At 47.8% G+C, this 23,264-nt stretch overlaps 7 protein-coding genes across 7 annotated transcripts; 3 read left to right on the top strand and 4 right to left on the bottom strand.

Moving 5' to 3' along the window:
• Positions 1–366: 366 nt before the first annotated feature.
• GIQ15_02339 (uncharacterized protein) lies at positions 367–1,929 on the bottom strand (the record flags this gene model as incomplete). Its single annotated transcript, XM_033549756.1, has 1 exon — positions 367–1,929. The coding sequence occupies one exon, from the start codon at positions 1,927–1,929 to the stop codon at positions 367–369; it is 1,563 nt and encodes a 520-aa protein (XP_033406917.1).
• A 1,453-nt stretch (positions 1,930–3,382) lies between these two features.
• Positions 3,383–7,804, top strand: GIQ15_02338 (multidrug resistance protein; the record flags this gene model as incomplete). Its single annotated transcript, XM_033549755.1, has 9 exons — positions 3,383–3,580; positions 3,646–3,723; positions 3,818–3,927; positions 3,991–4,027; positions 4,079–4,698; positions 4,780–5,206; positions 5,259–6,687; positions 6,760–6,894; positions 6,951–7,804. The coding sequence occupies 9 exons, from the start codon at positions 3,383–3,385 to the stop codon at positions 7,802–7,804; spliced, it is 3,888 nt and encodes a 1,295-aa protein (XP_033406916.1).
• A 390-nt stretch (positions 7,805–8,194) lies between these two features.
• On the bottom strand, positions 8,195–10,698 carry GIQ15_02337 (U-box domain containing protein; the record flags this gene model as incomplete). Its single annotated transcript, XM_033549754.1, has 6 exons — positions 8,195–8,817; positions 8,869–9,057; positions 9,131–9,742; positions 9,801–10,001; positions 10,064–10,241; positions 10,300–10,698. The coding sequence occupies 6 exons, from the start codon at positions 10,696–10,698 to the stop codon at positions 8,195–8,197; spliced, it is 2,202 nt and encodes a 733-aa protein (XP_033406915.1).
• Positions 10,699–11,815: 1,117 nt separating this feature from the next.
• GIQ15_02336 (benzoate 4-monooxygenase cytochrome P450) lies at positions 11,816–13,282 on the top strand (the record flags this gene model as incomplete). The annotated part of the gene is made up of 4 exons (XM_033549753.1): positions 11,816–12,362; positions 12,417–12,656; positions 12,735–13,009; positions 13,106–13,282. The coding sequence occupies 4 exons, from the start codon at positions 11,816–11,818 to the stop codon at positions 13,280–13,282; spliced, it is 1,239 nt and encodes a 412-aa protein (XP_033406914.1).
• Positions 13,283–15,854: 2,572 nt separating this feature from the next.
• GIQ15_02335 (uncharacterized protein) lies at positions 15,855–17,925 on the bottom strand (the record flags this gene model as incomplete). Its single annotated transcript, XM_033549752.1, has 3 exons — positions 15,855–16,032; positions 16,096–16,281; positions 17,366–17,925. 3 exons carry the CDS (start codon positions 17,923–17,925, stop codon positions 15,855–15,857), a joined length of 924 nt encoding a protein of 307 aa, XP_033406913.1.
• Positions 17,926–20,227: 2,302 nt separating this feature from the next.
• On the top strand, positions 20,228–21,039 carry GIQ15_02334 (cell division control protein 42; the record flags this gene model as incomplete). The annotated part of the gene is made up of 4 exons (XM_033549751.1): positions 20,228–20,247; positions 20,316–20,435; positions 20,537–20,915; positions 20,977–21,039. The coding sequence occupies 4 exons, from the start codon at positions 20,228–20,230 to the stop codon at positions 21,037–21,039; spliced, it is 582 nt and encodes a 193-aa protein (XP_033406912.1).
• A 753-nt stretch (positions 21,040–21,792) lies between these two features.
• On the bottom strand, positions 21,793–23,198 carry GIQ15_02333 (agmatine ureohydrolase; the record flags this gene model as incomplete). Its single annotated transcript, XM_033549750.1, has 2 exons — positions 21,793–22,962; positions 23,049–23,198. 2 exons carry the CDS (start codon positions 23,196–23,198, stop codon positions 21,793–21,795), a joined length of 1,320 nt encoding a protein of 439 aa, XP_033406911.1.
• Between the last annotated feature and the right edge of the window lie 66 nt (positions 23,199–23,264).

The following is a 23,264-nucleotide window of genomic DNA, read 5'->3' as shown; positions in this document are numbered from 1 at the left end:
AAAGAGTCACTTTGTCTCACGGAAAGCTCCGTAGACTAGCACAATCAGAAGCAGTATTAGAGGCACGTTCTGCTTGATATCTTGATAGTGACTAGGCCCTAGAACAAGAGGACAGGGCCGGGCTTTAAGGGGATAGTCCTGGGAATCATTCTAGAATATATCATAGCATGACATCGCTGTCATACATTTACATATATGGCTTAAGAACTTCATATTTGCTAGAAAAAATATGAATGCTATCAAGGGTTATCATTAATGGTATCTCAAATGGAATAAACAATGCAGAATGTATATCCGGCCCACTAAACGCCATGCTGCTTTTCTAGATCTAGAAATACAAGGGAGTAAATATTAGTTGAACGAGGATCAAAATGAATCCGGTGGAATCAGCTCCCATGTCTTCTCGCCGGGTTTAGGATGGGGTTTCATGACTTGAAGTGCTCGGTTACCACAGAAGCCACCGGTGCCAGCAGTGCGGGATACGGTCTTCTGGGAGCCTTCACCCTTCTCATTCTCTACCCAGGCAAGCTCCTCGATGACATCGCCTGGTTTTTCAGTACGGCGATGGTTGAACCAAGGCAAGCCCACTAGACGGTTTATTATATCGTGCGGGAGGGAATATAGCCTTTCGAAACGCCGAGTAAAACCTAGCCATGAAAGAGTGAAGGGAGTGTACGCAACCCGAATATACGGGTTCACGTATATTCCAGTATCAGCAGGTTGTCCGGGCTTTGCCTCATGGGGTGGATCTTGGATGTCAGCATGTATCAGACAACACTCAGACGCTTCCCAGAGGAGGTCAGGCTCCGCACGGAACCGACTTGTATTATGTGAAGGAGAGGTTTGTGTTTGTCCGGGCGGAGGTGCCTGGAAGTAGTGTGCATCAAAGGCAACCATGCCACCCCAGCAGCTTCTGACACGAACAGCATCTCGCTGGTTCAGAACATCCTTACGGCTCTGTCCATCACCCGCGGTTGTAAACCAGGGGAAGAAAGGAATACCCATAGAGTATCCTTCAAGGTCCCGTGAGGCAAACGTGTCGTAGAATTTGAAAGGGTTGATGAAGTCCACGGCACATGCGGCGCGGTATCGGGTGACGCCGTCTTCGTTTATATTAGTAGAGAGGAGGAGCTGGAGGGCATCGATCGGATTGAAGAATATATCGTTAACGTAGAGGATCTTATCAAATCTCATCATATTAGGCTCGTTGAGCGGTCTTAGCGCGCGGTTTCGTACGTCGGCCAGGAAGGCAATGCGCTTGAGTCTCCTCGACCCGTCTGGCAGGGTGATATGTAATAGATTAGTCGTGTCGAGATGCTCTTCGGTAACGAGAGAGTGGTTACACGGAGTCTGCTCTGCCAGCCTGTTCAAGGCGTCCCGCGCCTTGTCGTTCATGTCATTCTCGTATATGCTCAAGTATGTGTTTTCTGGGCCCAACAAGTCTATCAGTTGAAATATGTTCTTGCTCCATTGGCTCTGGGCCAGACTTCCATCTGGGTCATATATATTCGCGGTAATGAACACTTTCTCGTTGCGCGAGTTCCCCCTCCCCGGCTTGTCTGAACCGACGGCGAGCCTCTGGAGATCGTTATAATGAGGCGGTCGATGGGTGTATGAGGGCCAGAACAGCGGTATGAGGACAACCAGACAGGAAATCGCTATCAAAACCCAGCGCAGAGCCTTGTATATCGTAGGCGGCGAACTGGGCACACACCGCCGGAGCTGGCTGCCATGTTTGGTCGCCGTTGTCTTTCTGTGGCGACTGGTAAACTTCCGACGCCATCGTGGAGGGAGCAGCCGGAGTATTCGAGAGGACAAGGTCGAGCTGCTCAGGAGATAGCTGTGGCTCACTGAGATCGGCCGTTCAACGTCGTCGAAGTCATCGAGGATGTAGGTGTCGCTATCGCAGGAATCGTATGGATCAGACATGCCAGCCGACTTGATAAAGGCACGCCCGGTATCCAATTAACATCGAACACACTGTTGGACAGGCTCTTAAACGCACTCTTGGATATGGCTACGATGAGAGACGTCGTTCAGTTGGGCATTTCAACTATTTCGTGGTCAAAGGATCGCCGTGGGAAGAAGGATCGCAGCCAAAAAAGAAAAAGAAAAAAAGGCATCACGATAGCCTCAAGGCTAGCCCGTTCAGGTAATCCTTGAATCATCCTGATATATTGGAGGTGACGCAGAGATTCCTACAGCGCATATCAGCTGAGTAGAGGGCCGCATCTATGTGTTTCGAGGTCGGTTTACACAGTACCAACTGCAGTACGGGCACATCTCTATCCCGACGTCGTAGAGAATATTCATCTGATGCGAAAAAGCAAAGAAACGAACTCCGGGCCAAGTCGTACAAGATAACGCCCCTGACCCTGGATGCATAAGAAGCGTTGCCGTCAAAAGCATCTCACGACTTCATTCTATCCCATATTTCTTATCATTCTGCACACATACCTATATATATTTCAGGGATTGACACCACCCTGGTGATAGGATGATATGATCCCCTGCATTGGATTCGCAGCGCTGGCCATATTCCGGTGAAGGATTAATTTATGCCTGACTCAGATCACTGTCGCCGTCGTATCTGCAACCTGACGCGGCCTCGTGGAATCGGGAGAAGGCTCTACATATCAAGTTCATGAAGCGAGAGAACTATATGCTTGTCCGTCTGGTCGAATATTCCCGCGCCACCTCCGTCATTGGCCACAGAGGTTGCAGTCCAAACGTCTTGAACGATGGCCAAACGGTAAAGGCAGAGCCGCGTGATCTAAATATACGCACATCTGGATGTTGGCAGCGAAAGATGTCGAATCCTGGATACTGGACAAGATGTGCTTGAACCTTTATGCTGCATCCATCTCCATCCCCCGGCGCCCGCGGCATCCGCACTCCGTGGGGGCGAGAGGATGCCGGCATCGCCAAGCGTGCGGTGAAGCTTTCCAGTTTGGCCTCTCTGGCCTCTCTGGAGTGAATACTCGGAGTCCCGGAGTCCCGTCAGTCCTTGACTCCTTGTAGAGTGATACAAACTTGTCAAGGGAAAGTTCCGGTGCGCCAAGTTGCTGCCTGCTGCCTCAGCTCAGACTCAGGCTCGGCATTTATTGGCGTTTTGTTGCTATTTTCTTCCTTGTGGTCGAATATTGATATTGCTTGGGCCGGTGTGTTTGGTTCTGGCCAAAGTTAAATACCGAACGCCTCTGATATATGAACAGTTTGCCCTCCTCTACGGGCCTGCTATAAGCTATATCTTCGCGTAAATGCTGGTTGATACTTACGGCAAAAGCCTCTGATGGTGTTGTTGTTCGTCCTGGCCCCGCGTCCGTTGGTCTTTCCAGACATCCATACACCGACCTTCTAGCCATACTGCTAGACTGGAATCATGGCACCAGCGGGTGTTGATGAACCAAAGCTGGGTTCCCCCAGTCCGCAACATAATGGAGAGGAGGAGAATTCTTCATCAGGAGCGTCGAATGCAGCAGACATGGCAACGCCAAACAAGCAGTCTGACGGCGTGGTTGATGTTCCAAATGCAGAGTTGAAGAAGGACGAGCCCCCGCAGGGTTTTGGGGCTTATGTGGTAAATCAATTGTCTCTCGCGTGTCAAATTAGCTAGCATCTGCTAAAGAAAGACTTTCTTGCTAGAAATTATGGTCCTGGTGTGAACCAGTCGACGTAGTCCTTCGGATTGTTGGCTTTTTCGCTGCCATCGGAGCTGGAACGGTAAGTTGCCCATACAATTACATTCTTGAGATGCCAAAACAAATGCAAATAAAACATTGAAACTAACCGGAACCTGACTACTTGTTTCGATTAGGCACTGCCACTCATGACTATTGTCTTTGGTAAATTCGTTGACGTGTTTAATGACTTTGGTGTCGGGCGTGTTTCCGCGGCTGACTTTCGAAGCCAAGTCTCAAAAAATGCGTGAGTGCGGTTTGTTCTTATTGTTGATGAGAGAGAATGCTGAGTGAAGATTGCATTAACTAGGCTATGGTTTGTTTATCTTTTTATTGGAAAATTCTGTGTAAGTGCATCTGTCTTTTGGACCTTTTAGCCGTAACTGATTTCTCTACAGCTCGTCTACATACACACCGTATGCTTCAACATCACATCGATACGTTGTGTTCGAAAGCTGCGGCTGGAATATGTTCGCTCCATCTTAAGCCAGGAGATGGCATACTTTGATACCTACACACCAGGGTCCGTTGCAACTCGGATTTCAAACAACGCGAATCTTATCCAAGCTGGAATGGCAGAGAAAGTAGGCACCTGCGTGCAGGGCCTTGCTATGCTGGTTGCTGCTTTTGTCGTTGCATTTACTCAGAACTGGAGGTTAACGCTTCCCGTCGCTACTACGGTGCCCACGGCAGTTACACTGGTTGGCATCACGGTCGTCCTGGATGCTAAGCTAGAAGCAAAAATACTGGACATTTATTCTAAAGCCGGAGGCCTAGTAGAAGAAACGCTGGGGAGCATCCGAGTCGTCGTTGCTTTTGGGGCAGGAGACAGGCTACGCAAAAAGTACGACCATCATCTCGAAGCTGCAAAGGCATTTGGTGTCAAGAAGGGCCCTATTCTCGGCGTACAATACAGCTCGGAGTTCTTCATAATGTACTGTGCCTATGCCTTGGCCTTTTGGTATGGTATAAAGCTTTTGCTTCAGGGAAAAATAGGAACTGGAGGAGATATTCTGACGTACGTTTTGCTCCATGCTTCTTCAACTTCCACTCCCCTGTTTTCAGTAAAGGCGGAAATGGCTAATCAATGATGGATTAGTGTCTTGTTCTCTATTATTCTGGGAACTTCATCACTCACCATGATCGCACCTACCATAGGAGAATTCACCAAGGCCGGTGCAGCTGCAAATGATGTCCTTAATATGATAGAAAGAAAGCCTGAAATCGACTCGATGAGCACCGAAGGACAAAAGCCAGATGGAGTGAATGGTGACTTGGAAATTTCCGATGTCCGTTTCTCGTATCCTGCACGACCCACCGTCCAAGTATTAAATGGAGTCACATTGAAAATTCCAGCTCGCAAGGTCACTGCCCTCGTTGGGGCTAGTGGCAGCGGCAAGAGTACAATAGTCGGATTGATTGAAAGGTGGTACGACCCTGCTAGTGGTTCAATTACCTTAGATGGCGTTGAGCTTAAGGATTTGAATGTCAAGTGGCTTCGAAGTCAGGTTGGGTTAGTTCAACAAGTAAGCCATTTTCCTTGGTCCCCAATACGTTATGCAAACTAATGTATCTCAGGAACCCGTACTATTCAATGACACCATTTATACCAATGTGTTGTATGGATTACCGCCTGATGAAATTGCTAAATTAGACGAAGAGAAAAGGAGAGAGCTTGTCAGACAAGCCTGCATCGAATCCAACGCAGATACCTTCATCCAGGGATTCCCCAAGGGCTATGATACCGTTGTTGGGGAGAGGGGCAGTCTCCTTAGTGGTGGCCAAAGACAGAGAGTCGCCATTGCTCGCAGTATCATCTCTAACCCCCCTATCCTGTTGCTGGATGAAGCAACCTCCGCCCTTGATCCCACCGCCGAAGCCATTGTCCAGGCTGCTCTTGATAGGGTCTCAAAGACTAGAACAACAATACTTATTGCCCACAAGCTGTCGACCGTTAAGAAAGCAGATAATATTGTTGTTATGAACAAAGGACAAGTCCTCGAACAAGGAACCCACGATTCGCTATTAGACGCTAAAGGACAGTATTGGAATCTTGTGAACGCCCAAAGTCTCTCTCTTTCAAACGATGACGCTACCTCCGCCTCCGAAAGTGAAAAGGAGGCCGATGAACCAACTGAAGCCCTGGAGAAGCAAGTGACAACTAAATCGATTCGCAGCAATATTCCCAATGAAGTTATACCACAGACAGAGGACGTGTCGCGAAAAGTATCTCTCTTCAGGTGTATCGTGAAGATCCTGTATGAGCAGAGGCGCCACTGGGTATTTTTCCTCTGTGGAGGTATTGCCTCTGTGGCCGGCGGCGGTGCATTTCCTGCTCAAGCAATCCTCTTCTCAAAAATTGTTACAATATTTCAACTGCCTGAAGACCAGCTACAAGGTCGCGGAAACTTCTGGGCTCTCATGTTCTTCATCCTTGCACTTTGCATCCTAGTCACATATGCATCTATTGGCTTCTTCTTGACAGTTGCAGCCTTCCGCTCGTCAAAATTCTACCGAAGCGAATACTTCAGAGCAATGATTTCGCAGGACATTGAATTCTTTGATCAGCCTGATAATTCCTCTGGTAGCCTTACGGCGCGTTTATCTACTGATCCACAGAATCTTCAGGATCTGCTTTCATCTAATATAGGCTTGATCTTGATCGTTATGGTCAGTCTCCTCTCTGTGATCATTCTAGCTCTTGCTACTGGATGGAAATTGGCTCTCGTTTCTCTCTTCGGTTGTCTCCCTCCACTTTTCTTGGCTGGATTCACCCGCATGAGAATGGAGATGCAGGCCCAGGATAAGAATGCAAAACTATATCTGGAAAGTGCTCGGTTTGCGGCCGAAGCCGTTAACTCCATTCGAACTGTTTCATCCTTAACACTGGAATCTACGGTATACAACAACTATGGCGACAGGCTAAAAGGCCCAGTGGCAAGATCTGTGAAGCATACAATAATTTCAATGATATTCTTTGGCCTGTCAGACAGTATCGACACCGCAGGTAAGATCCCACGAGCCATATACTCCTCGTTTATTTAATTTTTCAAGTTCGTTGTCAGCTGACTTTTGATAGCTATGGCATTGGGTTTCTGGTATGGCGGCAGGCTTATATCGTATGGAGAATATACTGCCGAACAGTTTTTTGTGGTTTTTATTGCGATCATCTTCGGAGGACAATCCGCTGGGATCATTTTCGGCTTCACATTGAGTGAGTTTTCCACGGGCTTTGAGCGCTAATATTGCCGACTAACTTTTATTTTTTAGATACGACGAAAGCGCATGCAGCTGCAAACCAAATATTACACCTTAGAAATCAGGTTGCCCCTATCAATGGGTCGACTGGAGAGACTCCTGCATCCGGCGAGGATTCCGATGTAGCAGTGGAATTCAGAAATGTGACATTCAGTTACCCTACTCGGCCTGACCAGCCTGTCCTTCGCAAAATCAACCTGAAAATCCTTCGGGGTCAAAATATTGGTCTTGTTGGGCCTTCAGGGTGTGGGAAAACGACCATGATCGCCCTGCTTGAACGTTTCTATGATATTACATCAGGAGATATCCTTATTAATGGCAAACATCTGACTGAGATCGATGTAACCAAATATCGGGAGACAGCCAGTCTTGTGTCGCAGGAGACAACACTATATCAGGGTACAATTCGTGAAAACATTCTGCTCGGCGTTACCCGTGATGTGCCCGATGAGGAGATCTTCCAAGCTTGCAAGAATGCAAATATCCACGATTTCATCATCTCCTTACCTGAGGGCTATAATACCGAGGCCGGATCCCGCGGTCTTTCATTTAGTGGGGGTCAAAGGCAACGTCTCGCCACTGCGAGGGCGTTGCTTCGAAATCCTGACTTCCTTTTCCTGGATGAAGCGACAAGTGCGCTTGATACTGAGAGCGAGCGTGTTGTGCAAGCTGCGCTTGAACATGCGAAAAAGGGGAGAACAACTATTGCTGTTGCCCACAGGCTTAGCACTGTCCAAGATTGTGATGCAATTTTTGTGCTTGAAGCCGGCAAAATTGTCGAACGAGGGACGCATCAAGATTTACTGAGGATGAAAGGTAGATATTTTGAAATGTGCAAGGCGCAGAGCTTAGACCGCGAGGCGTGATAATCTCCTCTTCAATGATTCCCTTCTCCATTTACTATTATATTTCTTCCCTCACATTTTAATATGTACATTTACAAGGCACTCCCGATAACACTTTTCATGTTTATAACTTTACTCTATTAGACTGGTAGCATCTTTCTTTTGCCAAATGGAGATATAATCAAATTTATCAAACGATTACTAAATATCGGAAATGTGTGATTCCGTTCCTCGATGTAGCCACGGGTGTTGGACTTTGATTGTTAAGAGACTAAACATATTTTTCTACTTGGGATATAATGTTATAGTTCGACTACCATGGTATTTCGTTAATAATTTTTCGTGAGTTATCATCCCATGTTGAGAAGTTATCATGCATTCTATACCTAGCTGTGATAATGCTAAAGCTAATCACACGGCTATAGCTCTAAAATTTTGCATGTCGCCATGCTTTAAATCCTTCTCAGCCGAGTTAACATGGCTAGGTACAGTAACGGCCTCGAGAACGTCGTCATATCCGATAAAACCGCATGCAAGACCTGAGTCTGGTGAACGCTCTATTCCCATGCAGTGCAATAGTCCATTGGCAAGCCTTGGTAGCGATTCCAGCTTCTTTGAAACGAGCTTGTAGTTACCAAATAGCTCGTGAGCACGTACATCGTCTCCTGCCAGAATACCGTGCCCCAATGTGACGCAGATGTTGTTCTCTACCATGATTGCATGGGCACCAGAGTTGGAATCAGGTTCAAGTAAAACCGAGTAAATGTTTCCGGAAAACGCTTGAACATTTCCGCTAGAGGCGTTGAATGGGAATTCCCATCTTCCCTGGAACTGCATCGGATGCCATGGTGTAATTTCAAGCGACCCGATTTTGCAGATCTCAATATCGGTCACGCTTGTCTGTAGGACGGCTTTAACCTCCCGAGACCCATGTGGAGTCCACACGGTCATGCCAGGACGAAGTGCTTCGATTGCAATATTAGTGTTACTAATATCACAGTTGCCAGTATCCGCCATTCGAATCTGGCAGTTCCCTGTAAAGCACGGTCCAGACGCTCGGTTATAAGAAGACATATGCACCTTACGGGCAGGCTTTCCCGATGCTGATGGCCGGGGTGCACGCGACGGTTTAGGTGGCGGCAGGTTGTCGAATACGCCATCTAGCTCAGTTCGACAGCGGCAGAATAATGGAGAGTTCTTGCCGTACATCAATGGACCGGGATCTTTGAAACTGTTGCATATCTGATTGGTATGCGCATTTAGGATCGAGAGGACTATTAAGAAAAGGTAAGTAAGGCGAGGCAAGACCACAACATAAAACCACTAGGCGAAATGATGGTAACTCACGATAGTGTTGTCCCCAACGCTGATAGTATTCGTCCGATGACACCGCAAGACTGATTTGGCCGTGGGGGGATTCACCAGCAATATCCTTGAGAAGACTTTGGTTATATTCATCCGTGTGGCCGAGACCTTTAATTTCAGCGGCTAGGCTTTCTAATTTGGCCTGTATATCCGGAAGTTCCCTGCCAGGAAATTGGTAGTTCTCCGCTGTGTCCTCGAGGGGATGGAAAGTCCTTAGGAAGGTACAAATCATGGAACGCACAAGGTGGTAGTCGTATACCGTCTGTGGCAAAGATACCTCGTCGGTATGGACCAATTTATGTACCTCAACTGACCTGGTGACTCCACGAACGTTATAGACCAGTTTGGCTTGAATATTAACTGCACTATTCTTCAATGCCTCGTCGTAATGGATGATGATATCTCGCGACTGTCCATATTGCAGGCTTCCAAGTCTTAGAGATACCCCATTGCCAGTGGGACGATTCAGTTCCAGTCCGGGTTTGCTTCCCAAGTCGACGCTGAAAGTAGCTGGTCCATCTCCTTGGATAATGAGATTTGCCTGGGGAGTGAATGTCGAATACAAGTTCGCGACAGCATGAACGAATACGGTTCCTACAGTTGCGCTTAGAAAATTGATGTAAAATGGTAATGGAGACAGATATATGCATACCAATCATGCCCGCGTCTGGGATGAACGCAAAAGTGCCACCTCCAATTTCCGCGATCGACTGTAGAAGAGGTGAGCGAAGATAGTACCCGAAGCCAAACGTATGGATCAGTGGCAAGCATTCTGTTGAGTTGTAATGATCCAATAGAGTTTGGCGCAATTTGGGGACATATCCCTGAGCAGGGCACATATGATTTGGAGCTCCTAGAAAGATTGTTAGCTATCCGTTCGTTTAGAGAGTTTAAGGTCAGATAGGGACTGCCTACCATCCGTCAATACAAGCAGAGCTTGCACATTTCCAACAGGGGAACTCTTAGCCAGCACTTTTAGACCATCTTTTATTCCATGCCACAAGTTTGTAGAGCTTATGCCATGGAGGCCGTCGATGGCACTCAACACTTTCTTCTTATTACCATCATTCATATAAGCTAGCTCAAATTCCACCTATATAAATGTGATAAGTAGTTGGAATATTATTAGGGGTAAACAAAGTTAAACATACCTTGACCTGGGTACAAAACGTAACGACGGCGAGCCTATCATTCTCATTTAGTGTTTGGATGATTGTCTTGGCCGCATGTTTCGTCAAATCCAGAATGCTCAATCCTGTATCTTCGCCGCCGGACTCTCCAGTTGGTATCGGAGCCGACGAGTTCATACTTGCAGAAATATCGATTACAAGCACGACGTCACAAGGAACATGGCGGACGTCATCCTTTGGTTTCAATGGAGGCTGGACCGACACGATCATAGAATTCTTCTTGGGAATCGCATGTACACTCAGTGTAGGTTCTGACGTCAAGTTATCCTCTACTAACGTCGTAGCAGAACTATGAGGCCGGAGGGGAATCTGACGGCTATCGATGATTTCAAAGCCATCATCATTAGAGCTGGTAGCCATGTCGTTCAATTTTCAATGGTTAAACGCTTTTTGATAACAAAAAAGATGACAACTTTTGTGAAGGACTGGGTATCATTCCTCTACCTTGGAAGATTTCCACCTTTTATAGGCAGCCATCTTAGTCAAATGAGGGGGAAACCTAACTGTCGTCACCTCATTTTGAGCCTCCTCTCGGGCTGGACAAGGCTGAGATATTGCTGAGCCTCGATAACTATCCAAGGCAGAGTGTGGCTGAATAGCGCTAGTTAAATAACTAGTTTATGACTCCTAAATATTAGGACACCGTATCGCTTAAGAAGCGAAACACCGAGCTCCACGACTGTCAGCCCCAGGTCGAGACCTCAAAGGTTCATCACCAAGTTCCGCCATTGTGAAGTGTCTTCCGTTTCTTTTTCAACCTCAAAAGTCGAAAGGGGCAGCTAGCACGTGATTTATGGTGTGCACGGGCCAGCTTCTCCAGGAAATAGCCGAACTCGGTTAGTGCAATCTTTCTCTCTTTTGACTACATCAAGACAGACTTGGATAGACGGAGTATGAAGCAGCCATTCATGCGTTCAGCCCGGAGATGGATATGTTGTTACGGCAGGGCCCGTCACCAGCAAGGGTGCGAGGCGTATACCCCCGTCAGAATGGGAGACGATTGATATAAATTTCTACTTTTCCGAGGGTTGAACACTTCCAACTGCTTCCACGGCTCATCATATACCCCCATATTTGATACTCATAGCCTGCTTTCTATGCGTACGCTTGCTGGATGATGCACATTTATTAGTATCACTTGACACTTTCTACTTCTTGGATTCACGAAAATATTTACGTGGCCGAACTAGGCTCCAACATTCGTATACTTGTTCATCTCACTGACCGTATAATATGAATTTATACACTTTCAGTCTAGATATTCCACGGTTGTTGACGAAATTAGCACTTGCCTGGTGTATTTGGATCATGATAGCAGCCATCAAGTGCATTTTCCGGAATGCGCAGTCGCCTATCCCTGGCCCAAGTCTCGCTAAATTTAGCAGTTTGTGGATAAAATATAATGTATTAAAAGGTACGTCTCGTGCTCCAGCTTCTCCCAACAGACCTGTTGCTGGGCCTCAGGCGCTGATCACCAATGGGTGCAGATTCCGGTCGGGTTTGGGAGACTATTCACAGATTGCATCAGAAATATGGCCCTGTAGTCCGGGTATCACCAAATAGTGTATCTGTTTGCCATCCCGATGCATTGCGGACTATCTACTATGGCCCGCGTGGCCTAAACGGGGGAATTCTGCTATCAACTCTCCGACAATATAATTCCGATAATCTTGTCAGCACGCTAAACTCTGATCTTCATTTTGCACGACGAAAACAAGTCATCGGCCTATATTCAGCGCCCGTTGTTTCAGGGCCAGTGTATGAAAAGATTCTCAAGACGCATATGGACCAGTTTGTCACGGCGATTGAGGAAGAGGCCGCCAGCTCCCCGTCCAGAGTAGCCAATGGATTAGGATGGGTAACTTGGCTCACCGGCGATATCATGATTCGTTTGGTGTATGGGGATAATCACAATATTAGGCTATTGGCAGACAAAGAGTCTAGGGCTACTATGACTGAACTTATGCCCGAAACCAATGCAGCCGACGTCACTGCATATGAGGCATTAGCAGCCTTCTACCCAAGTAAGTCTAGCTCCAGTACACATTGACTTTCCATTAGTAACAAAAATCACATAGAGGTCATCTCACGAATCCTTGGGCTTTTCCCGCCAAAATCAGCAATGGCGGACTTTGGATTAAACCAAGTAGAGGCGGCTCTGTCGAAGGCAGGTGGAACGAAAGAGACAACTGGCTCAAATGATTCTCCAAGCACACATCTTGGGCGTCTTGTCGAACTTTACGAAAGTAATGGACCCTCACCTGAAATACCGGATAAAAGATATATCGCTAGTGATTGCCTTGATCATTTCATTGCTGGTAAGAATTTAAGCTTCAATCTCATCCCTCCTTGTTGTCTGGATTATTAGGATAGAACTAATGACTAGCTACATAAAGGAACCCGAACAACAAATGATTTTCTCGGAGCGATGCTCTGGCATCTTTCCCTCCCTCAAAATAGGGAGCGTCAGGAAAGACTTCGTCTAGAGCTTAAAGACGCGGGTATCAGGCCTGGAACTTGTCCAGATATCTCTATTTTGCAGAAGCTCCCATATTTGAATTGTATACTCAAAGAAACACTTCGCACAAACCCGCCAATTCCACTACAGTTACCAAGAGTAGTGAAAGAAGGGGAAGCCCTCACCGTCATGGGCTTTAAAATCGAACCAGGGGTATGTTACAAACAAAATGAATCTAAATTCCATTTACCTCCAGTCAATATTCCTAGAACTTAGAACTATCACTAAGAATGTGGTTAACCTGTACAGACCAATATCGCATCTCAATCCTACACTCTCCATCAGGACCCAAATCCGTATCCAGACCCCGAGGCTTGGAGGCCAGAGCGCTGGGAAGCTTCTCCAAAGTCCGACGAGTACCGACAAATGCAGCGCTCATTTTGGCCTTTTGGGTCCGGTGCGAGAATGTGTACTGGAATGAAGTAAGTTTATACCTTGAATATTAAAAATAAGGGACCATTGTAGCAGGCCGGTCCTAGCTGATACTAACGGCTTTTTCTTGGAAACAGTGTTGCATGGGCAATAAGTCGACTAGTCACCGCAAGGATATTCAGCACATATAGTACAACATTGGACACTATATGGTTTGATGAGAACGGTACATTATTGTTGCCGGAGAAGAGGAAGGGTTTATATCCCTCTCTGCCTAACCAACCTATTCGTTTTGAGAAGATTTAACAATAGAGTAGGAGTGGGCCAGCTGGCATTTCGAGCGGGATTTTGTGTTACTAGCTTAACTGATCTGATGCTCGAAGACTGTATTTTTAGGTGCTAATTTGTGTGGATATATAATGGGGCCTCTTCCCTCAATCTCAGCATCATCTACTCATTATTTAGGGGTTTTAATTCAGTTTAATTGAAGTAAATAAGAACTGAGACAACCACAAGGTATTGGCAATAAAAGGGTGCGTTAAATATTACATCCCGCATATCCCTAGTTTGATCTATATACACATGTCTATTCGTGATTTCAATGATTTGCAAAATGTTTTTTTAAAACACCGAGAAATGGCCCAAATGGAACACAGAGAGATAATATAAACGCCAAATGGGGTAAAGCACGTGTCCCGTGCTATGTTGCTCGCTCCGAGTTGCTCGTGTAGAAACGTGGTATCGTTAGAATCGTAAATGTTATGTCCTTTCCTCTTCAATTCGTTCAAAGGCCGACAGTAGACCTGATGATGGGCTACCAGGGTTCAGCTGACCCAGGGTTAACAGCAGTCAAACCAATGATATTTTATGTACACAGAATTCGAAATCCGCTCCGAGGTTGCTGGAATAAAATAGAAATATAGCAGTTGCTCTTCAGGAGCTAAGATGGTGTTGAGAGCTGCGTTTCGTCGGGCTGGTATAAGGAAGTGTATGGATTTGTGGGGTTGCTGGAGGTATATCATCGCGATCATCGCTGATATGTCCAACGACTTTACCCTTCACTCTTTGATCTATCTATAATCAGAAAAGAAGTTAGCAAATAAAGCTGGTCTGAAAGGACTAAGAGAGAAAAGTAAAGCGAGTGGTAAGTACCTTGTCGAGCTCATAATTCTTCATAAGTAAGCTCAATGGGATCAAGGGTATGCAAACACAAATAGCAAGAATCAAGAGAGTTTTCATAGTCTCTTCGTAGGAACGAATGATTGCGTCTCTTGTCGGCGAACCCATCGGGTATGATAGGGCTTTAGTCAACTTTCCAAAGATCTCACCGGCCTCTCCTTTCGTTTCCTCGGGTAAATATTTCAGTAGTCTCTTTGGCAAATAGCTCGTCCAAATTGCACCGGATATAGCTGATCCCACAGCACCGCCCATTTCAAGGGAAGTTAAGAACATAGCGGTAGCGGCCGCTACTTGTTGATGACTTGCTGAGGCTTGAACGCCGAGCTGTACGGGGACGTTGAGGAGACCGCCTCCAACGCCAACCAAGGATTGGACAACGACTATTTGCAATATGCCTTTGCCTGACGTGTGGGTGAGAAGCATCAAGGCCAACCCAAGGATGTATACGACGCATCCAAAGGTAACAAACGGTCTGTATCTTTTTAGATATTTAATTATAAATGAGACAATCACGGCTGCAACTGTGGACATAAAGGAGAACGTCTGAGTTACTCGTCCAGCTGTCGCGACCGATTGACCCTGAACCACCTGCAGATAAGAGTAGAAGTATGGCTGAACAGAGCAATAAAAGGCCACTTTTTCAAGGTGTTAGCAGAAGGAAATTGAACGGAGAAGCAAGAATCTTACTAAAGTAGAAGAAAGCCAGCGCACAGCCAGCAAGCGCTGTCCTTTGGCGGAGAAGAGTTAATGATAGCAATGGGTATGGTGCGAATCGCTTTGACGTCTCCCAGAATGGATATGCTATTAAGCAGACACCCCCGATAGCAATCATAGCAATGATACCCCCGTTCTGCCAGGTATCCTTTGCATGAGCAGCCAGTGTAAGTGGGACAAGTATCAATGTCACAGCAGCGGATAATAGGATCAAGCCAAATATATCTAGCTCAAACCATGCACTGCGAAGCAATTTTTTCATCCCCTTGCCTTTCCATGGCTTCGGCTTCAGCAAATGCAATTTCTGCGCTTTCCTCTGATTGATGTATAGCGATAGTGACAGGGGCAGGAAGGCAGCTGGCAGTAGTATGGCCCACATGCCATAACCCCATCTCCATGTCAACTGTTTCAATACCACAGATGCAATCATAGGTCCGACCCAAACAGTGACCAGGAAAGGCAGGTCTGGGAGACTGGCAAACAATGCTCGATTTAGCAAGTTGCTACTATCAGCAATGAATACCTGTTGAAGTATTTGTAACCCAGTGGACCCAGCAGAGTAGAAAATCTGCGCAGAAGCATAGGTCTCAACATTTTGTGAAGCTGCCATCTGTATGTATCCAAGAACGTAAATGAAGACACTGATGCAAAAGGCCTCAAAGCGACCAAAGACATCGGCAAATTTGGCCATGGGCGGTTTTATGACGGCTAAATGGCATCTCTTTGTTAGAACTCAGGCTTTCGGTTGGGCAGGGTAGGGAATTGACCAGGTGAGCTCACCATTAACCACGCCTTGAATAACCAGAACAGTTGAAATGAGGGAGTGTTTGCTAAACGAACTTGTAGCATAGGCTGCTAGAGACGACACGGTCTGACCTTCAAGCGAGGTACAGAACGCCATCAAGAAGATACTGAGATACGTCAGCTAAAGAACTTCTCCTAGATCGGGCCTCCCACGAAGTAGCCACACTTACCCAAGGTATGCTATTATAAGAGACTTCTCCGTCCATGTTTTGCTGATAGCTTCAATCTTGCGGACACCTTCTTGAACCTCACTACCTGACGAGGATGGGTATGGGCTGATATGTAGCTGTTCATCCGTTCCCTCCGCATCATCCGTGTCCTGTAGTAGCCTGTCTGCCTCTGCGGTATCATCCATCCTATCGTCCGGCTCACAGCTACCATATGACGGAACTGATCTGGTTTGGATTTGGCCCATAGTCACCGGAGACTAGGCGGGCGAGAGGGTGTATAGCGAAGGGGGAGTATACGGTGGGAGCGATCATCCAGGTACCGAGAGGGTTGTTCGAACACATCCGACCGTGCCTGCTAACTCGTTCGTGGGGAGAGGTAACTATCGTTCGGTTCGAAGGGATACGCGCCGCCCATGTATCTGTATCTAAGCAGTTCTCTCTGTGAACAGCTCCAACGGTCAGAGGCAGGCTGCAGGCAACGAGGCAACGGTCAAGGTGACTCAGAACGGGATTGAGGGCGAGTTCTTAAGCAGAGGCGAAGGGCGGGTTTTGTTTCATTTCTGCAGTCAGGGACAGCAATACGACCCGGGCGCCAGGGAGCTGAAAGTACTGGATGGAGTGACAGGTACGAGGCTAAAAAATTGGTCAGATGAGGCTTGCAGGCGTCTCCGCAAATCACCTGCAGGCTCGACAAGCAGATAACTTTTCACTTTTCAGAGCGAAGACTTCGTGGCTGACGGGTGTAGCTCCAAAATGAAGCGCCTTCTACCCCGTATGGAGGGTATCTACCTTGATATCTGGTTTGAAAAGCAGTGTCCAGCGCCCTTCGCCCGTCGCCCTTTGCTGGGATGAATGCGGGTTGCCTCCGCCGCCCGAAAGATGATCTGATATGATAAGATTAGGCCGCGAGCGAACAGACCCCATGATTATGTCATTGTTATAACGGCCTTTTATTGGTTATACCTGCCCCGTTATTCTATTTAAGGAATAGTCTCCTCCACCGGTAAGGCTTGGCATGCACGCACGCTTTAACCGAAAGGGGAAATCATCGGCTCCGACCGGATCTGATAGCGCGGACCCGGTTGGTTCCGTGATTAGGTAAACAGTGAAAAGAAGCAGGAAAGATATAAAACAAGAAGAAGCAGGAGAAGAAAGAAATATCCATGGATAAAGGAAGGAAGAGGAGTTCAAGATAGATCAGACGTCGAGCTGCGAGAAGGACACGGCCAGGTCTCCCAGTGAGGTTTATGCCGATGGCCTACAGACATACACTCCCACCCAGCACTCCAGCTTCTCTTCGTCCTCAAACATCCAGGTCACCTCTCTCATCGGCACCCTCTCACCGTCGTCTCTGATCATATACACCCGCAGAGTCTGGTCCTTTACTCGCCGCTCCATCTCGATCGTGACCCCAACCTCCTCCTTACTACCAGCAACGCCCTCATCAGCAGCAGGAACCGGCACCAGACTCCAGTCCGCCCATCGATCTCTCGCAACCGTGCTGCACCGTGGTACGCCATCCACGAACTCGATTCCAGTTTTGATCCATTTCCGTCCTTCGTCAGCGTTACCTCCGTCCATACGGTTAACGACAAGGATTAGCCCTCCCTGGTCGTAGAGTGTCGTCCACTTTGCCGAGACGTGAACGCGAGCTCGCTGGAAAGAAGCCAGCGGCATGGTCTTGTGGAGGATGGGCGCATTGAAACGGTGAGTCGCCGGGGGTTTGGACCAGATATCTGTTGATGGATAGGCTTTGATGGTGAAGCTTGTCTCCAGTTCCTCAGACGAGGGAACTTTTTGCTCTGTGTTCTTGAACGCCCAGCTCGACATGTCTACTCACGTAACTTAAGCTTCTGGTTGAATACTGGCGCAGGAAGGTCGTAGGTAAGATGTACGGAGCAAACGATATAGATCAAGACGTGGACGTTGAGTGTTTAAATACTCATAGATCTGGCACAAGTCCTGGACCCCGCAGACTCCTTCTCACCCCCACATCCAGCATCACATCCAGATATTTACAGCATATTCCATCCTTCGTCGTAGTCCGTACGCTGCTGTCTTTACGAAGAGCGAGGTACGAAATAAGAAATACGACCACTCGGCACTCAGTCGCATTCGCCGAATTCCAAGCCGGCGTGAAAACTCGCTGCGGGGGATGCGGACGATCCAAATGTCGGAGAGCCCAATCTAAAGGCTGCACGAGATACAGGGATCACCTTATTGGTTGGGGATCTTAAGCTGGCTCGTGTGTCCGACCTGGATAGAGGGCGTTGAGTCTAGATTGGATATCTAACATATCAAGAATGTTGGATATGTTGGGAGATCAGGAAGTATCGCCTACATAGTCAGTCATCGGCCGGAGATGAAAAAAGTACGCCGGGATCTGAATCAACCACGTAGCATTGCCTATAAATAGAACCAACGCTCTCCATGGTACATATGTGACTGTGATATACGGTGTACATATGAGATCCCGACGCCGTTGGGCAAGGGAAAAATCATTCCGGCGCAGAGAGGCAGCAAACCAACGAGCTGGGATATTGTCCGTACACGCATGGTCAGGCCAACAGCTTCATGGGTAGCAGACATGGTTGTCCATCCTTACCCCGGCCGCGGTCCCATGTTTTTCTCCAGTAAGAGAAACATGTTCCAGCCGCTAGCTGCGTAACTTTTGCCCAATCTATTATGACCCCTTCTGTCTGGGGGGAAGCAAGCGGAAAGGGTCTTACCCGTCGTTCTGATACCTCGCTTCTCGCTTCTTCAGCTGAGGCGGCTTCGCCTAATGCTCGACGACGGACTGTGGATGCATACAGGTCTTGGTCTTGTGCAGATAACGTAGCACGAAATAAACTGAATAATATAGCAAAAAGGAGGCAAGGCGAGAGGTGAGAAAAGTGAAGCGGTTCTAGGGGTGGCTGTGGAACGCATGTTCTATCACATATGAGCCGGCAGCGTTATATTCCGCGCTGTCCCCGTCCTCTCATCATGCTTCTTGTCGTCTTTCTCGTCATGCTTCTCATCGATGATGCCTGACCGTCCCCGTCAAAGGCCGTTGCCAATCGAGGGAGAGCGGATACCGGACAGGTACATGGTGTAGACCGTATAGTATCATGGGCGAGCTTGTACCCGTAAAGTCCTCCTGGGTTGAATCATAGGTGACCAAAACCCGGACCCAGAGCCTTCAACCGACAGCCGCAAAACGATATATCATGCAATAAAGGCGACGGAGTCCGTAGTTATTGTCTGATACTCCCAGGCTTGCTTTTTCCCGTGGCGCCGTCTGCAGCCTGTCACTCTTAAGCTTAACGACGCTCTCCTTGCAGCTCATCCAGGAGTTGAACAGCCGCTCTCAAAGTTTCGACCGTCATCGCCGTCGCCTCAGGACTCGTCTTCTCTTCTTCGTCTTCTTCGTCTTCTTCGTCATCATCATCATCATCATCTTCTTCTTCTTCCTCCTCCTCTCGTAACAGCGTTCTCTGCCGTGCTCTGTCGTCTGCCGGCGCTAAGCTGCCTCCCATCCAGTGCATAGTAACATCTCTGTCGCCGAGTCGTCTCAGGCCTGGTAAGCAGCCCGTTCAGTGCGGCGTTTGGTTGGTCGTGCTTCTCCTGGCCACCCCCGACTTCTCTGGCGCATCACTTAATTACCTAAAGGGCCGGCCTGGGGGAGAAGCCTTATTTTGATGCGAGCTAGACTGACTTGGAGATAGTTGAGAGGGGCACCGTTTGAGGTTGTTGACTGGCCCAGCTCCAGTTTAGCAGCACTTGCGGAAAATCCGACCTTTTCGCAACATCATTACCTCACCTCACCTCACCTCACTTCACTTCACCACACGATCTCGCCCTCCGCCCTCACCTCCTTCACCAGCTCCTCGCCTGTACTTATTCTCGCGTCTGTCGGCCCCAGCTCTGCCTCCTTGCAACCTCTCTCGCTTGCGACCGTTGTGCAATTCCCGTTGTCCCTCGCGACGATCTCGGCCCCTTGTCCCCTTTTTCAACAACCAGCCTTCCTCTCGCTGCTCCGGACGAAGTGTCCTCGCCCTTCACACCGCAAGTTGCCTTGAGGCTGCTTTGAAGGTCTTCAGCTCCTCGCAATCTGTCTTTTAATCTCACAAGAAGCAGCACATAGCTCAACATGGTTGTTGCTACTATCAAGTATGTTCATGAAGTCATACTTCCACACGCGTGAAGTTATATCTGTACTGACACATTCTTCTCTGTAGATGCGTTGTCGTCGGTGATGGTGCTGTTGGAAAGACCTGCCTGCTGATCTCATACACGACCAATAAGTTTCCTTCTGAATATGTCCCGACTGTCTTTGACAACTACGCCGTGACAGTAATGTAAGCCTGCCTTTTCTGCGCGTGTCTGGCCGTTTATCTCTCTGCCAGTGTCGCGTTGTGTGCTGTTTGTTTACATCTACTAACTTACCTCACTTATATAGGATTGGAGATGAACCATATACTCTTGGACTCTTTGACACTGCTGGACAAGAGGATTACGACCGTTTACGTCCACTCTCCTACCCCCAGACTGATGTGTTCCTGGTCTGCTTCTCAGTCACCTCTCCAGCCTCCTTTGAGAACGTACGCGAAAAATGGTTCCCTGAGGTCCGCCATCACTGCCCAGGTGTCCCATGTCTCATTGTTGGAACCCAGACAGATTTAAGAGACGACCAGACCATCCGGGATAAGTTAAGCAAGCAGAGAATGCAGCCAGTCCGCAAGGAGGACGGTGACCGCATGGCCAAGGAGCTCGGAGCTGTGAAATATGTTGAGTGCTCTGCTTTGACTCAATATAAGCTGAAGGATGTCTTTGATGAGGTGAGTTAACATATCCTCGGACGCGTTCTTCTCACTTGCTAAATATCATGTTTCTCTCTAGGCCATCGTTGCTGCTTTAGAGCCCAGTCCACCGAAGAAATCCAGCCGCTGTCTACTCTTGTAGAGCGCCAGCAACAGCGAGAAGTGAAATACCATTTGTCTTTGATTTGATACATTGGCTCAATCTCGTGGACTTGGGTGTTGATGGCTCTGCGTATTTACATGGACAATCGCCATATAGATGCTTCAATCTAGTATCTCACGATGCTTCCCTTTAGGCTCGCAGGAGCTGGGTTTTTCTTTCAACATCCTCACACGCAGAGATACATCACATAATGGGGTTTTGGGTGGCGTGCTAAGGACAATTTGAATCGGATGAATCCTCTTTACGAATTTTTGTTTCTGTTTTTTGTTTTTTATTTGCACCATTATTTCTCCGCCTATGGTTTTGCGCGCCTTGCTTATCCCCGGAATGCATACTGGCCTGGGAGGGAATTTCCAGACAAAGAAAGGTGACACTCCCGCCCATCCGGTCTTAATCTGTTTTACTATTCTCCCTTTTTAATTGAAGATGACAGAACTCGCTGGGCCAATACAAGTGTTTCTTCCTCCTGCTTCCCTTGCTGTTTTCCTCACCCTCATCGATTCCCGTACTTTATGACGTTTAGATTTTATGATGCGCAGATGCCTTGAATGAAAAAAAAAAGTATTTGAAAAATATGTGCTATGCTATTTTGCCTGCCAACAGCCGTCAATTGAGCTTTCAGGGATATGAAGGATCAGCTGAAAAAAGTGATTGTTCAGTGTGATGTGGAACAACCCGTGCACACCTGCCTCCCCTATACACGCTCTTTCAGCAAGCCTTTTCAATGGTCTCTTAGAGAAGCCTGTCTAGCCCGGCTGGACCAAAAACTCCCTGAAATTGATCCATCACACCATCTTTGATAGACCTCCCTCCCTCCTTCCTGCCGAACCAACCACCAACCTTGTCTGGATCTTCAACCCCAAGTTTCACCATACTAGCTATCAGTTCATTGACCACATGTGCAGCCGCCAGGGCAGTGCCTCCACCGCGGTCATCATAGCTAGGGGAGACCTCGACCACATCGGCACCAACGATATTCAGTTTCTCAAGCCCCCGTAAGATCCTGGCTAGCTCCCTAGATGTCCAGCCACCTGACTCGGGAGTGCCTGTGCCTGGCGCAATGCTGGGGTCGAGAACGTCGATATCCAAACTTAGATAAACAGGTTGATCAGGGTCGAGACCAATACGGGAGTAGATCTTATCGATTATCCCCTGGGTACCGATGTCGTCGATATCATCAGCATGGATGCGCATAAACCCTTTCTCTACCCCAGTGTAGTAATCCCTATCATCAGCCCCGCCAAGGTATGAACGTAATCCCGCATGGGCAGAGGTTGTGTTTGAAATCAACCCCTCTTGAGTGGCGTGGTAGAGCCAAGTTCCGTGGTTTAGACCGGCTTCCTCTGGTTTCCAGTAGCCATCGTAACGTGAAGATTCCCAGGTATCCTGGTGGGCGTCGAAATGGAGAACAGTGATGGGTTTTTTATATATCTGATTCAGGGCCCTCAATACCGGCAGGATGATGCTATGATCTCCTCCCAGAGTGACAAGCTTAGGTTTCCCGTCAGATATCCTTGGTTGTCTTTTGGTCTTTTCGGTAGTACCGTCATCCTGTCTCTGCTGATACGCAGTCTTCCTCGTGCCTAGCTCTGTAAAGGCTTCAAGCATTTGCTTTTCCGCAATCTTATTATCCATCTGGGTGATGGGGATATTTCCACAATCTATAACCTTGGCCCAGTCCATATATGGATTGATTCCGGCCCGTACGTTGTAGGAACGCTGGGTTACTTGACGGGCACTTGCTTCACGAATGGCTCGTGGCCCAAACCGCGCCCCTGGCCTATATGATGTCGCTGTGTCGAATGGGGCTCCGATTATGGCAATGTCGTAGAGTTCATCTGGGGTGGTGAGACACGGAACATGTTTGAGACCCCCGAAGGTGGACATGCTCGCAAAGGCAGACTGAACATATTGTTATTACGAGATATCTCGTTATGGTCCGTTTTGTAGTATAGATGTATACTGCGGGTTGAATGGGTTGGACTAACTAGTTCTGGTGCCCATTTTCGGTCCAAGTCTTCCTTGTGGCTTAACGTCGTTTGCTCCCCGCCACCATGGTGGTGACTATGGGCATGTATCACTTGAGCACTGAGGAATGTTCCTACTATAGCAAGAGTTTTGTATCCGATGGACATCATGTTGCGAACTTTTTTCTTGTCTCTCAAAGCAACATCCACGACCAATGGAAGATATGAAGCGAGGAA

The sequence above is a fragment of the Arthroderma uncinatum genome, assembly GCF_011692745.1.
Source record: "Arthroderma uncinatum strain CBS 119779 chromosome Unknown scaffold2, whole genome shotgun sequence".
NCBI lineage: Eukaryota > Fungi > Ascomycota > Eurotiomycetes > Onygenales > Arthrodermataceae > Arthroderma > Arthroderma uncinatum.
This window is presented reverse-complemented; position numbering and strand designations above follow the sequence as displayed.